The 14,005-nt window shown below is 48.3% G+C and overlaps 5 protein-coding genes across 5 annotated transcripts; 3 read left to right on the top strand and 2 right to left on the bottom strand.

Moving 5' to 3' along the window:
- Nucleotides 1-216: 216 nt before the first annotated feature.
- Nucleotides 217-2,940, bottom strand: HOO65_040278 (Alpha-ketoglutarate-dependent dioxygenase alkB-like protein; the record flags this gene model as incomplete). The annotated part of the gene is made up of 1 exon (XM_071000620.1): nucleotides 217-2,940. The coding sequence occupies one exon, from the start codon at nucleotides 2,938-2,940 to the stop codon at nucleotides 217-219; it is 2,724 nt and encodes a 907-aa protein (XP_070859121.1).
- A 2,097-nt stretch (nucleotides 2,941-5,037) lies between these two features.
- Nucleotides 5,038-6,073, top strand: HOO65_040277 (bromodomain associated domain-containingprotein; the record flags this gene model as incomplete). Its single annotated transcript, XM_071002936.1, has 2 exons — nucleotides 5,038-5,308; nucleotides 5,370-6,073. The coding sequence occupies 2 exons, from the start codon at nucleotides 5,038-5,040 to the stop codon at nucleotides 6,071-6,073; spliced, it is 975 nt and encodes a 324-aa protein (XP_070859120.1).
- Nucleotides 6,074-6,691: 618 nt separating this feature from the next.
- Nucleotides 6,692-7,812, top strand: HOO65_040276 (60S ribosomal protein eL18; the record flags this gene model as incomplete). The annotated part of the gene is made up of 3 exons (XM_071002902.1): nucleotides 6,692-6,695; nucleotides 7,189-7,293; nucleotides 7,370-7,812. 3 exons carry the CDS (start codon nucleotides 6,692-6,694, stop codon nucleotides 7,810-7,812), a joined length of 552 nt encoding a protein of 183 aa, XP_070859119.1.
- A 458-nt stretch (nucleotides 7,813-8,270) lies between these two features.
- On the bottom strand, nucleotides 8,271-11,874 carry HOO65_040275 (Ribosomal RNA methyltransferase MRM2 mitochondrial; the record flags this gene model as incomplete). Its single annotated transcript, XM_071002517.1, has 9 exons — nucleotides 8,271-8,354; nucleotides 8,411-8,572; nucleotides 8,648-8,713; nucleotides 8,785-9,150; nucleotides 9,209-9,474; nucleotides 9,566-9,584; nucleotides 9,930-11,378; nucleotides 11,451-11,677; nucleotides 11,808-11,874. 9 exons carry the CDS (start codon nucleotides 11,872-11,874, stop codon nucleotides 8,271-8,273), a joined length of 2,706 nt encoding a protein of 901 aa, XP_070859118.1.
- An 841-nt stretch (nucleotides 11,875-12,715) lies between these two features.
- HOO65_040274 (putative dolichyl-diphosphooligosaccharide-protein glycotransferase protein) lies at nucleotides 12,716-13,960 on the top strand (the record flags this gene model as incomplete). Its single annotated transcript, XM_071002862.1, has 4 exons — nucleotides 12,716-13,075; nucleotides 13,159-13,259; nucleotides 13,335-13,690; nucleotides 13,809-13,960. 4 exons carry the CDS (start codon nucleotides 12,716-12,718, stop codon nucleotides 13,958-13,960), a joined length of 969 nt encoding a protein of 322 aa, XP_070859117.1.
- Nucleotides 13,961-14,005: the final 45 nt, after the last annotated feature.

Raw genomic sequence — 14,005 nt, 5'->3', positions numbered from 1 at the left:
TGTTTGGAGTTGTTTCGTGGTTTTTTTTTTCAACACCCCTTCTGTCGTCTTTTTTTCTCTTTGGATACTTCAACACATATTTTTGTTTCATTTACAGCAAAGAAAAGATCAATACTTGTTTCTCATTAACATCTACGAATATTCAGGGCGATGGCTTGAGGTAATGAAAGGACTGATGTTTAGTTCAGTCTCTATGTCTCATTGATATCTTGGATATTAGGTTATAGTTATTCTTTCATTTGTGGTTTCAAGATCTTTGGAAAGGGTAGATTTTGGCTGCAGCACTTCAGTTTGGCCTTCTGTGTTTTTGATGGTTTCTCGGGGGGGTTCACGGGTTTCTTTGGCCTGGGGCTTTTCCTTCGACTTTTCCTGCAGTTTCTCTTGGGACTCGGCCTCGACAGACTCGTTGTCTAGCTTCATATGCAGGACATCCGAGCCTCCTTCATACGCCTCGTCCCAATCAAACCATGGATCCTGATTCTCACGACCAAAAGCTAAGACTAGCTTCTCCGTCGCATCTCGGTCCCCGTTCATGACCTTGCCAGCTGCAGCCTTGGTCTTGCCCGTTGCACCTTGCCCCCAAATGCTTGTCTCATCAGCACTTAGGAATGTCGCGATGAGCCGAAATGTAAGCGAAATGCGGCCACCACCAAAGGCCTTAGCTGCTTCGTCTTTATCGACATCGGCGCGCTTGTCAGGCCTAATTCCATGTAGCCAGTGCTTATTGGTGTATAGGCCCATGCGCAACAAGGAGTTGTGCGGCAACACAGCTCGTTCGACTCTTCGTGGCATTCCTTCTCCCTTGATCTCAACTTCGCCTGCAAGTTCGGGTTCACCCTTGCTAGCAGTATCACCGCTTCTAATTTTAACGGTGCGTTTAGAGCGGAAAACCATTGTCCGCTGCGCCCCAAGCGACAGATTAGCAATATAGGAGGTGCGTGCAATATCTAGCGTCTTATCGCTGTGCTCGGAGATGTAGTCGTGACCTGAGCGGTAGTACTGGATCAACACGTGATTCACATGGTGGCCGAGGTGGGTCTCAACGGCCTCTTTAAGTCTCAAAACAGTGGGGGAAAATGGGAGCAGAGGAGGTGATTCGTCAGCAGGATGGCGGTACAGTGGCTTGCTGCCGTCTTTGGCAATTGCGCCCTGCACGGCAATTCTTCGGGGCACTTCACCGCTACGGTGAGTCATGCTTGCCCACTGCACTTCTTCTTTAAGTGTATTGAAGGCCTCATCGGCAACGTGGGCATCAAGCAAATTTTCAACGACTGTCGTGTCGCCCTCGCAAAGCCGCAGCGGCTGCTCTTGCGGTAAGTGGAGAGGCTTCTTGTCAGGAGACCCGTTAAACCCGGCTTTGGACTCGGGGGTATTTGCAGCTTTAGGCTTGGTAGCCTTAGACTTCGGAGCGTCCGGCTTGACAGCTTCGGGCGGGACGACCTCGGGCTTATCGATCTCGGGTTTGGCCTTCTCTTCCCCGACTATTTCATCTTTGGCAAGATCACTAGCCTTGGCACTCTCGACAACCTTGGTGGTTTTATCGGCCATACAAGTAGTATCAGTTTCGCCAGCCCCGTTATTTTTCTTTGCTTCGCCGGGCATATTTGCCTTGGAGCTCTTTACTAGAAGCTGCTCCTCCAAACTCAACGCTTCAGACGATACGGGCTTCTCCTCATCCTCAGTCAATAGGGGTGTGCCCGAGGTTCCCCCACTAATAGTAAGTTGTTTAGGATTGGCTGGTGCGGATTCGACGTCTTTGGCGGTAGCATCGCTTTTCACGCCAATGACAACATCATCGAGTAAAGCAGCTAGCTCGTCTATAGATTCGTTCTTATCGTGGTCTTCTTTGGTGACAACAGAGGTGGGTTGTGGTATTTCTGGCCCCTCCAAGACCGGTTTCTCCAAAACAGCACCTTCAGAGTTTTTTCCTGGGGTTGAAGGTGTCGGTTTTGGCTTATCATTATCACCTGGGGATGCTTTCAATGCAGATTCTAAGACAATCTCAAACTCACTGCTAGTCTTGGATACCGGAGTCTTGTCGCTAGATTCGCAGATCTTATGCTTCGTGATTTCGTCTCCATGGCCTGATGAATTCAATGACAGATTCTGAAGGCTCTCTGTGATGTCTGGAGTTTTGTCCTGGTGATCTTTTGCTTTTGATCCTGACTTACCAGAGCTTCGCTTTGATGGCCTGCCTATTGCCCTCTGCACGCGCGTTCGGGGGGCTGCTGATGAACTCTTGGAGGTAGATCCGGAATGGCCTAGGCTTGAAATTGGAAGCGTTTCTCGGAAAAGACTATCAGAGTTGATAAGACAACAAGCGTAAATCTGATCCAGCTTCTTAAATGCAAGCTTCAGGCGCTCTTTCTCCCGCCATCCACAGCAATCTTGAATGATGTTGACTGTGGTTCCGTGCGGTGTTGCGTCAACGGCAGTTGCGAAGACTCCGATATTAGCTAAAGAGCCACAAAGATACAATTCGAAGGCAATGTGTTGCCGCAAACGCTCAACCAATCCGGTCTGCTTAAAAGCCGAGTAATAGTTTTTTGTAATGACGACATCTGTTCTCTCATCCAAAGCCTCTTTCAATACGTCAGGCATGTCACATGCGCTTGTGCCACGAGAAACACAGGGTCTTTCATTAAATTTATACGTCAAGAAAGCCTCAGGGTCTGTCTCAGGGGCAGACTCCCCCGTTGATGTGACAATGTGGTGAGGGGCATACTTCTCCTGAGCCTTGAACTCAGATCGCACCCAGATAACATCGCCTATAGAACGGAAGCGGGAGACCAGATGAGCAATATCAGACGACAGCTTATCGCAATCTTGCACGGCTAGCAAACCGTCCTTGGAAAGAAATTCGTTCTGGGCATCTATTACAAGCAGCGTCTTGCGGACCTGAAGTCGGGGGAATTTGGAAGGATCAAAGTTCGGCGGCATGATTGTTGCAGGGAGAGGAGGGCCCAGACAAGATAGCAAGCACTTGGGAGATGATGGTTATGAGACGTGAACATAGAATAAAAGCTTGTCCAAGCGGTTTAGGGTTCTTTTGCAAGGGAGCAACAGGGAGAACCCAAAAGAAGGGATATCGAAAGGAAGGAGAAGTAAGGAGGTATGACGAAGCTGGTGTAAAAGCAGAAAAATACTAACAGACGGAGATCAATGGGGAACAGGAAACAGGCAACAATCCGTGTCCTCTATTGGCACAGAAAAACAGGGAGCAAGAAACAGACAGGAGAAGATAGTAGGCGAGAGACCTAACTGCAAGATGCTGTGGGTAAATATCCAGCCCCTGTATGTAGATGGGCAGTCCTGCAGGTGGGCAGGGTGGGCAGTACAGGGCTAGAAATGCAGGACGGCTTGCAGGCTAGAAAAGGCGCAGGTGATTGGCTTCCGCAGCTCGTAGGAAGCCCATGGAATCATCAAAGAAAAGCCCGTTTTCAAGCTAACACGAGGGCGATCTGTAGCCGAGTTGACACCCTGCCGGCCAAAGCGTAAACTAGCTAACAATAACAACCACGGGCTAGCGGTCAGCGGCAATAGTGGTGATGGACAATACTTATACCTGACAGTCGCTGCCAGCTGTCGTGCATCGGCCGGAGTTACACAACTCAGGCCGGGAGCTTTAGCCTTAGCGCTACTATATAGTAGGGGTGCTAATGATTATGTAACAAATAATGGCCAACTAATGTGAAAGCACTGCGTCCACTATGAAGTACAACTGTTGGGAAATCGAGCATTGAAGTAGCTATGCTCCAGATGTTTGAGCAACAAAAATGCAAGATAAGCCCCCTAAATACTTTACATGCTAATAGAGGCATGCCTTGTGTAGAGAAGCAATATAGGAGGGCGCCCTATAGCGGCATCAGTAGCCCGACCGGGCACAAGTTACTAAGCGCCAGGGAACGTCAAAGAGGATATGTGGCTTATCTTAGGTATGGTATGGCCATGCACTATAGTTCTGTTACGCCCACGGCAACTAAATTCCAAGACCTGTGACACTGGCTCATGTGGTTAGTTTTCTTCCAACTTACTTTCTGATATCTCAGATTCAAGTAACGCCATCGTGTATTTCAGTCACTTCTCCATCAGAAATTTACTAGTATAGCATTTCCCAAGAAGCCACTCAACGCTATTGCTACCAACAATTCTTTTCAAGAGGAAAAGGCGCAGCTGACCGCTAAACAGATAGTATCTAACAATATCTAGCCAAGCTGTGTCAGAAAGACGGAATCTCTCATGATACCTTTCCACTAGTACAATGCCATTCTAGACAAAGTCAACTACATCTCGAAACTTGAGGCCAAATGGAAGGTTTACTCCAGCCAGAGGGCAACGAGTGAACGGCAAGCCCTCCAGACCATGCCCCTGAACGAGAGAGAAAGATATCTCCACAACTCCCAGTAAACATAGATATGCCATTTGTATGATCAATTTATGAGGCACGTGCTTTGCTCATGCATAGCTCGTCTGACAATGGGGCGCCAATACTACAAAAACTGTTAAAGAATAGCGGCAACGGAAATTTGGATGACTACGGCCATGACACATGAGTAACAGAGGAGATGGCGGCGGCGGCAACTATTACTATTGGGAGAGGGATGATGCTAGAAATGACGACCACGTTAACTTTAGTGCTTATATTATATTGTTGTGCTTGGGACAAAAGATTCAGGATAACGGCAACTGTAGAAGGCCAGCTAGGGGCGGCTAAATTTTGATGTGATTGACCACAGATTCTAATGCCAGCTAGTATACAAAAATATGTCATCTCTCCATCATCACGATATGGAAGACTGGGGTGGTTCATATCTGGACTCGTCCTCTCATATCACGTGATAGCGAGTAAGTATTAGTAATACTCGACAAGGCTGACGAAATACCTTGCTACAAGCCTTCGCGCCGTGCGTCCCCAACCCCAACCGCGGCAAGGCTGATAGACGTCACAAGTTAGTTTTCACACATGCGGCTGTTCTCCCCGCAGATTCGACACCTCTGTATTATCATACTTCACTTTTTGTCCTCAGCATAATAATAATGAGTTCAATGGACTTGTCAATGGCCGATGACAGCGACAAGCCATCTATTCACCTATCGCCGCAAGCTAAACCCACAACACCTACTATTCCATCTGCTCACGTTGTTGCCGAAACACCTCAAATACGAACACATAAATTCACCCCATCAACAGCTAGTGTCTTCGCAAATCAAGGCCTCCAACGTTCTATTGCTCTTGCGCTCAAGCAAGTCGGCTTTAATAGCGCAACACCGCAGGCACTCGATAGCTTCGCGCAACATGCCGAAAAATGTGAGAACGCGCTGCTTTGACTTGGCTGCTTCTCTCATCATAACATGCTAACGGACAACAGATTTACAGACGCTTATAGAAGACGTCCATAACATCGCGCTTAGTGCGCGTCGGGACAAGCCAACACCAAATGATTTTCAAGTCATGCTTCAAAGCCGCAACCTCCCCATCTGGCTACTAAATCCACATCGCAAACACCCTATCCCGCAAAAGTTGCTTGAGCCAAAGAAAGAGGCATCTGATCTACCTTCACCTTCAAATCCTGCGGTGAAGTCATTACCAATTCTACATCCAGATCTCAGTGGTGAGACCCAACGTAAAGCCATGGAGTATATTCCAAAACACTTTCCGGAATTTCCTAGTATTCATACCTTCCGCTACACGCCTAGGATCGAAAAGACGGAGCGTGATTCTCAAAAAATTCGCGCAGCGGCCGCACTTGCAGCCAAACAGGGTGAAGATGCCCTTCGCGGGCTAGTGCGAGCGGCCAAAGTGCGCAAGCAAAAGGAAGTACGATCCATTGTGCAGCGGGAGACCCATGGCCGCGAGAGGTACCGTCTATGGGAAGCCGCTATGCAAAAGCTTCTTTCCGATAAGGCAAATAGGCCAGCTATTGGAGGACGCTCTCGCCTTTCAGACCAGGAAATTGCAGACGCCAGCATGATTGTCAATGCTAGTATTCCCTATCTACGTCAGGAGCGGCCGCGAACAGGGGCTGGGAAGAGGGCTTTACCAAGGCCTACATTGGAGATTCAAGGGCCATAGAAAAGTGAAGAATCTCCGAAATATGGCTAAGAAAAGTGTCCGGCATGCCTGGCGTACAGATTGACTGGAGCTTGGAAGAACTAACACATCTTAATGGTTTGGCGTTACTTGCTTTGGAGTTAGAGGAGTTTTTATTTTATGCCAGTTAGTGTAGTGGGCTGCAAAATGTTTTAAAATACAATCACCTGAGAAGTCACTCAAACAGAACCAAATTAAGTTTCCTACGCGAATTTCCCACTCATTCTCCATCATTTCTATTTCACTTGATAGCTCAACACATCGGCATTAGTGTAAGCTAGTGCCGATATTTCTATGGAGAACTTTCTAAATACCAGCCCCAAAGCTACTAGGCTGCATTTTTTTCACCGACCTGACCGAAAGAGTGGATCCACAGTCTCCAAATCCTCCCAATAACGCCTCATGCAGATTGCCCTAATGCCCACAATTTACTTCTTTGGCCCCACATTCTCGTTTTGCAGCGAAAAGTTTTGGCCTGAGAGGAAAGTGGAGACACGGTCTAGAAAAATTCATTGATATCTCTGAGATTTCCCACTTGACTCCGAATAACTATTATTTCACTTCTATCAACCATCCGGAAAATCGCGAACCGTCGGCAAAATGGGTATGTCTTGTCCGAATATCTCAAGATAAAGAAAAGAGCTTTCTCAGCCTCTGTGTGCGAGTGGATTAGTTTACAATGAGCAATGCTATTTACGCTATCGAGATGACGGACGTTGCCCTGTCCATCACCACCCTTCAATAACTTGAAAATGGCCTCAGCCGTGGTTGGTGATGACAGCTGCAACTGATCTCGATGCTATCTATTGCAGGCTCAGAGGACTCTTCTCTGCGAACCCATGGTTTTACAAAGCAATACCGCTCGAAAACGCCGAATCAAAGCCACCTCTCGATTCTCAGCTCGGTCTGATTTCTCCATCTCTTGGCCTAGTGAAGACCTGAAATATGGCTTCACAGACGTCTCGTAGAATGAGATGAGACCATGCGACTTTCGAGGCTAATGGTGATTGATTCGTCGTTAGTACAGCATTTGCTTTGTTGCCATGCCTTGAGCATACCCTGAACACTCTTGGCTGACGAAACATCTTTTTTTTTAGCTATCGATCTGAAGCGTCACCACGTCAAGGGCACCCACCGCACTGCCGCCAAGAGCGACAATGTCTACCTGAAGCTCCTCATCAAGCTTTACCGCTTCCTGGCTCGTAAGTTTTGCCGCTATCCAATCCGATTTCAACCACCATCCGATAGCCATCCAACAGTTACTAACAAGTTCTCCAGGCCGCACTGACTCTTCCTTCAACAAGGTCATCCTGCGCCGCCTGTTTATGTCGCGCACCAACCGCCCTCCCGTCTCGCTGTCCCGCGTCGTTGCCAACATCAAGGAGGATGACAAGCGCACCGTTGTCGTTGTCGGTACCGTCACTGATGACAACCGTCTGCTGACCGCCCCCAAGGCCACTATCGCTGCTCTGCGCTTCACTGCCACTGCCCGTGCTCGCATTGTTGCCGCTGGCGGCCAGGCCATCACCCTGGACCAGCTTGCCCTGAAGGCCCCTACTGGTAGCAACACCCTGCTGCTCCGTGGCCCCAAGAACGCCCGTGAGGCCTTCAAGCACTTCGGCTTCGGCCCCCACAAGCACAAGAAGCCTTACGTCGAGTCCAAGGGCCGCAAGTTCGAGCGTGCCCGTGGTCGCAGACGGTCGCGTGGTTTCAAGGTGTAAATTGTCCCTCTTTGGTCAAAACAAAAGAGCGATTGCACCTTGGCATCAAAAAAAGATATCAAATCAAAAAAAACCTGTCTACACAAAAACTCTGGGCATCGGGATGTTATTCCGTATCCGTTCCACAATTATCTCTCGTGCGTGCAAGCACATGGCTATGTTTGTCCTCGGTTGTGTCTTTATTTTCCGGGGTTGGCTTTTGGGTTTATTTTTCACTGGGCATTTTCTTTTCTTTTTTCGGAGCATATGGCGTAAAATCAACAACTGGACTTTGACGGAACAACAAAATCTACGAAAAAAACAAGAATCCACACAAACAGCCAATTCCCAAGACGAGATCCGACTGAAGCTTAGTGCATGGCCATGTGCAATCTTGGTAATTGGGGAGGATGCGCGTGCTAATGTAGCGGGAACGAAAATTTTATGATATCATGTTCTAAAGTATCTTATGGTTGTATCTAGTGTTCAGTGCTCTTTGTAGTTGTCTCCTTTGTAGCATTCCTTTTGCGCTTAAGCGCCACAAAGTATGCTTCCTTGGATACCTGTAACCCTAATGTCAACATAATGATACTGCCTGCACGTTTCCATGTCCGCTTACCTTTCGTGAGGAGTCCGGCTTTTCTCGAAACACCTTTGTAAACATAGTCTTGAGCTTCAGCTCGAAGGCCTTGTCCTCCGAACCTTGGTAGAATTTGCAAACAAAATGACCGCCAGTACGTAGCGTATCTTGAGCAAACATGAGGGCCGCCTCACAAAGGTCCTATAAATTATGGTTAGGGTTAGTCATTGTAACACAACTTCATTAAAGGTGATTGGGAGGAAAAGCAGAGCGCACCATACTGCCGACATGGTCGCGAAACGCTATACCGCTTGTATTCATCATCATGTCGCTAATGACAACCTGCCGCATGAAAGAGTGTTAGCTGAGCTACATGTAATGCGTCCACCAGCCGCAAGCAAAAAGCGACTTACATCGACAACTGGACGATCTCTTCTCTCATGGACTCCATGGACTAGAGTCGGCGGAACATCCCGGACGTCTGCTTCTGCCTCTTCTCCACCTTCTAGTTGTCTTTTCATCTGCTCCTTTAACTGCATACGGGCGCGCTCCTTGGTCTCGATTACTAATGTCTTGACCTTCTCGCGCACCTGTGGTGCCAGGAAATCGCCCTGAAGGACTACCGCACCGGATGGAGCCGCAGCTGGCAGTAGGTCGATTCCTACCACGATGCCACCGGGTGATATCTTGTCGACAGCCACCTGCGACCAGCTACCGGGGGCAAAGCCCAGATCGACAACAGTGTTTCCGCGGCGGAAAAGGCGGTAGCTTTTATCTATCTAGAAGCGGGTTAGCTAGTGTGATCCAAGGATACCACGTAAGAGAAAAGGGCCGTACCTCGAGAAGTTTGAACGCGGCGCGGCTTCGCAAGCCTTGGGTCTTAGCTTCGCGAGTAAATGGATCGTTGCTCTGACGGGCCTTCCATCGTGACGAAGCGGCAGAGGAAGCACAGCGGAAACTGAGAGACTTCGTACCCAGGCTTATGACTTGTGGGGCGCCTATTGGGCGGAATACAGACATGACTTTGTGGTGTGAATCCCCTAGACAGAGATGAAATAGGGTCGGGTAGATAGCTAGACTCTTCTCGCTCGAGAGAGCCCGCCCTGAGCTTCGATTAAGAAAGTGACGTCAAATTTTGCGTTTATTTAAAACAGTGCCAGATTAGCGTTGTACACACTGTATAGCGCGCCATACTCCCACCAACGCCCTTATACTAATGACAATGTAGAGCCTTCAAGCTTCAACACCGTTTTAATCTCTATCTCATGTCATATAGGTCAATGAGGCTGCAAACTATGGTTAATCTGCGCAACAGACAAGCAGGTATGATAGAACGGTAATGAAAATATCATGACGGTAACTCGCAATGACGCATAAAAAAACACAAGGGTAAATAAAAAAAACACGAACGCTTGCAATGAATGTTGCCTGTCGTAGCCCGAACCTCCCAAAAAAAAAGACATAAAAACACGCGATACTTTGTCAGTATATCTCAGCCCACCACCCTATTAACAGTCTTTATTGCTTGCTAGCTTCATGCTATGAAGCTCGCTCCTACGCCCCTTCTATCCTTTTTCAAAGGCGAAAAGGATGAACCGAAAGCGCTCTTCTTGAGTCCGCCAAGAGCAGACTTTGACAGTACACGACCGCTAGGCCCAGCACCACCAGTATTAAGTCGACTACCGCGTTTGGGAGGGGGGAAGGCGGCAACGTCGTCTATGTCGTCATTATCAAACAGTGTTTTGGGTGCAGAATCTAGGATCTTGCGCTTCTTCTTAGTTTGCTCAGAGTCCCGGCCTGCAGCTGAGTTGCCAAGGGTGGTGGGGGCCTTGGGCTTGAGGGTTTTGGATTTTTTGGGTGGATTCTTGTTGCCGAGGATCGAGTCTTCTGGCCCTTCGCCATCATCGCCATCTTCAGGCTCTTCGGGGATCGTTTCGGCCAACTGTTTTTTGTTGTTGGCCTTAGTAACTGCAGCTACCGTAGCTGAGTCAAGATTCTTCTTTGTCCGACCGCGAGGCTTTGTTTGCTTGGCTGGTACTGGTTCATTCTCCTCATCTTCAGCAGGGGTAACCTCTGACAATCTTGATCTTGGTTTATCCTTTGTGGCTTGTACTTTATCGGCAATAGCTTCCTTGGGAGCAACAGCAGGCGACTCCAGCTCAAGAGCCATGGTAGACTCCTCTCCCGGACCTTTGGTACGATTGAGAAAGGGGGTGATGGAGAATGTCGACTTTTGACCAACTTGTGTTTGCGTTGACTTCCTGTTCTTACCATCAGTGATTCCAGGAGTGGCAATGGCCAAGTCTTCGATCTCATCGACACGACGTTTCTTCGTAGGCTTTTTCCCGCCAGGCCCAGCCCTATTGCTAGGCTTATCGGATACTCCTGATGTTGCTGCAGACAAGGGGCGAGAATCACTAACATCCAATTTCGCCTTTGTGTCACGCAGCTCTTCTCGTAGCTCTCGCATCTTTGTCTTCATGGTTTCAAGGCGCTCCTCCAAAGACTCGGAGTTAGCATTAGCCTCTGCCAACTCCCGTTCTCCTTCTTTACGAACTCGGTCTTTTTCTTTAACCTCAGAAGCCACCTTCTTTTCAAGTTCTCTGATTTTGGCTAGGAGATCATTCTTTTCGTCCTTGGCCTCGAAGCTATTGGCTGCTGCCTTTTCTTGCGCTGCCTTGAGCTTCTCTTTTTCCTTTTTCTCGGCTGCTAGCCTTTTCTCGAGATCTTCAACCCGCGATCGCGCCTCAGCAAGTTCTTCTTTATTGCCGCTATTTTGCAAGACTCGCTGCTTGGATCGTTTCTCAGCTTCTAGCTCGACTTCAAGGGATACGACCTGTCGTTCGAGGGCTAGCTTTTCAGCGATAGCCTTCTGTTGGCTAGATAGTTGGGTTTGAAGGTGTTCTAACTCGGGCTTAAGGCTGGAGAGTTCACGTGAAAGGGCTAGTTTCTCTGTTAAGAGCTTCGCAGACTCGTTAGAGGATGTTGTAAGGGACCCGATCTCGGCCTGTGGGTTGCGAAAAGTTAGTTAGTAACTGACTACACTGTGCGATAAGAATCATAGCAGTCTCGTGCTTACCCTCAATAAAGACAGGTCTCGAGACTGGCTCTTTGCTTGGCCGTCCAGCTTATGACACTTCTGCTCACTCGCCTCCAGTTTGCTCTCCAAATCGTAGCACTTGGCTGTGAGGCCTTCAATCTCAGCCTCCTTCCCACGCAGCTTCTGAGACATGTCGGCCTTATCGTCTTGTGCCATCTGGGATTTGACTCGTAGCCGTCGTTTGTCTTCTTCCTTGACGGAAATTTCTGTGTCGTGGGATTGAGCCTGGGCCTTGAGTTCAAGAGCGTGAATTCTTTCGGATCTCTACACCAAGACAACAAGGAATCTGTTAGGAAGCAGTATAACACTAAAGCTTAGTCATCGGTATAGGCGTACTTGCCTTGACATTTTCGGCAGATGCGACAGCCTTTTGCGCCTTCCGTCCGTTACGCGTCGGCCGCATGTTGTGCGCGTTCAGGCAAGGCAGTTTCCTTAGTTTACACCCCGTGATGTAGAATTGTAGTGAGGTCAAAAAGCCTAAGGCTAGGCTATCAAAGGGGTGGCGAATGTAGGAATTAGGTGGATATGCAACTAAAGAAAAAAAAACTTGCAAGATAAAAATGGCGCTGTAAAAGAAAATGAATGGTGATGTAATGCGTAATAAAAGGCGGACAATAAGAAAAAGAGTGTCTTGAAAATGGCTGTGATAAAGGTTAAGGAAGAGGTTTAATGTGGAGAAACAAACGATTTATAGCTGAAAGAAAGGAAATATTGCTTGCTTGTTTTTGTCAAGACCAAAGTAAACATAAGGCAACTGCGCTATCCTATAGTACTATAACGCCTCTGAGCGTCTGCCTTGATTCTATCTATAGCTGTGGCTTTCGCTCCTACTTTAGTGCCTTAACGGCCACAATCTAGTGGCTACAAGGACTATAGCAAGCACTATGTCCACTGTAAAGGAAAGGCTTGTTCTTTAAAATAAATAGCCCGTTTAGCAGTCTATTTTTGCGCTTAGTTAGTACTCTGGTTGATGACTAAGCTAACCTAGAGCTTCAAGACTTGAATGGGCCACGTTTTGGAGCTTGCGTAGCATCACCAAATTGCTGTAGTGCGATGCATCAAGTGGCAACGAAGCTTCCCAAAGATTTACACGATTGTCTCTAGTCACATCTTGCAAAGCCGGTCCTCTGCAGTTTTCCAGAGAGTCTCATCTCGATTTTGCCTGTCCGATTGAATTGTTCTTTTTGCTGTTTTTCTTTTTGTCTCTGGCCCCAACATTGACTACAACACCACCTTTTACAACTATGCGCTTGCTCACTACCCTCGTCTCGGGCCTGACGCTGGTCGCCGGTGCCTTGGGCGCCAAATCTAAAGGCCACTTCAGCGATCCCTTCACAACCTTTCATGAAACTGCAGTCAAGGCTGCAGCGCCGGTAAAGCTGAATACAGCACTGTATAACGAACTGACGGCTTCGTCGCGCGATTACAGTGTCTCCGTACTGTTGACGGCCATGGATCCGCGCTTTCAATGCCAGCTATGTCGGGAGTTCCAGCCCGAGTGGGACGTCCTCGGCAAGTCTTGGGCCCAGGGCGATGCGGCTGGGCAGTCAAGACACATCCTCGCTACACTCGACTTTAACGATGGTCGTGAGATCTTCCAACAGGTAAGACAGGGAAGAAAAAGTCATTGCGTCTATGGAACTTTCTATCATGATTCAATAGCTAACTTAGTGTCTCTTGCATTTAGCTGGGTCTATCTACCGCACCTGTTCTCCTCCACTTCCATGCTACCAAGGGCTCGCATGCCAAGGCCTCTTCCGACCCCATTCGCTATGATTTCAGCACTGCGTAAGCTCAAGAGAAAAAAGCCGACTAGTATCACAAGACATCACTCATCCTAACCTATTTGCTTTCCACATGTAGCCCTCAAACTGCTGAAGTTGTTCATGGCTGGATCTCCCGCCACCTTCCCGGCCGCCCTCACCCGCCCGTCAAGCGCCCCACCGATTACGTTGCCCTGGCCGTCAACACAATTCTAGTGTCTGGAAGTCTTACCTTGGCCTTTGTCATGTGGCCTTATGTCATTCCCATGATACAGAGCCGTAACCTGTGGGCTGCCATCAGTCTAATCGCCATCCTGATCTTCACTAGCGGCCACATGTTCAACCATATCCGCAAAGTTCCCTATGTCGCTATGACCCGTGACGGTGGTATATCCTACTTTGCCGGTGGTTTCCAGAACCAACTAGGTCTCGAGACACAGGTCATCGCTGCTATATGTAGGTTCTTCTCTCCTTTAGGATATTTTGCCTACATCTCCCGACTTAGCTTCATCATACTAACTACGTTTCCTTCCGCTATCAGATGGCATCCTATCATTTTGTTCTATTTCTCTAGCAATCAAGGCCCCTCGCATTGCTAGCCCTACTGGTCAGCGCATTGCGGTTGTTATTCTCTCTGCTGTCATCCTAGTCGTATACAGCTTGCTCATGAACATCTTTCGCATCAAGAACGGTGGCTATCCCTTCCGTCTCCCGCCTTTCTTCTAAATCAAGAATACGAAAGGAAAAAAGCCTTCTCAGATAAGCCATTTA

Source organism: Ceratocystis lukuohia (assembly GCF_044167205.1).
Source record: "Ceratocystis lukuohia strain C4212 chromosome Unknown Supercontig4_pilon, whole genome shotgun sequence".
NCBI lineage: Eukaryota > Fungi > Ascomycota > Sordariomycetes > Microascales > Ceratocystidaceae > Ceratocystis > Ceratocystis lukuohia.
Note: the sequence above shows the minus strand (reverse complement) of the source record. Positions and strands in the feature narration are given on the sequence as shown.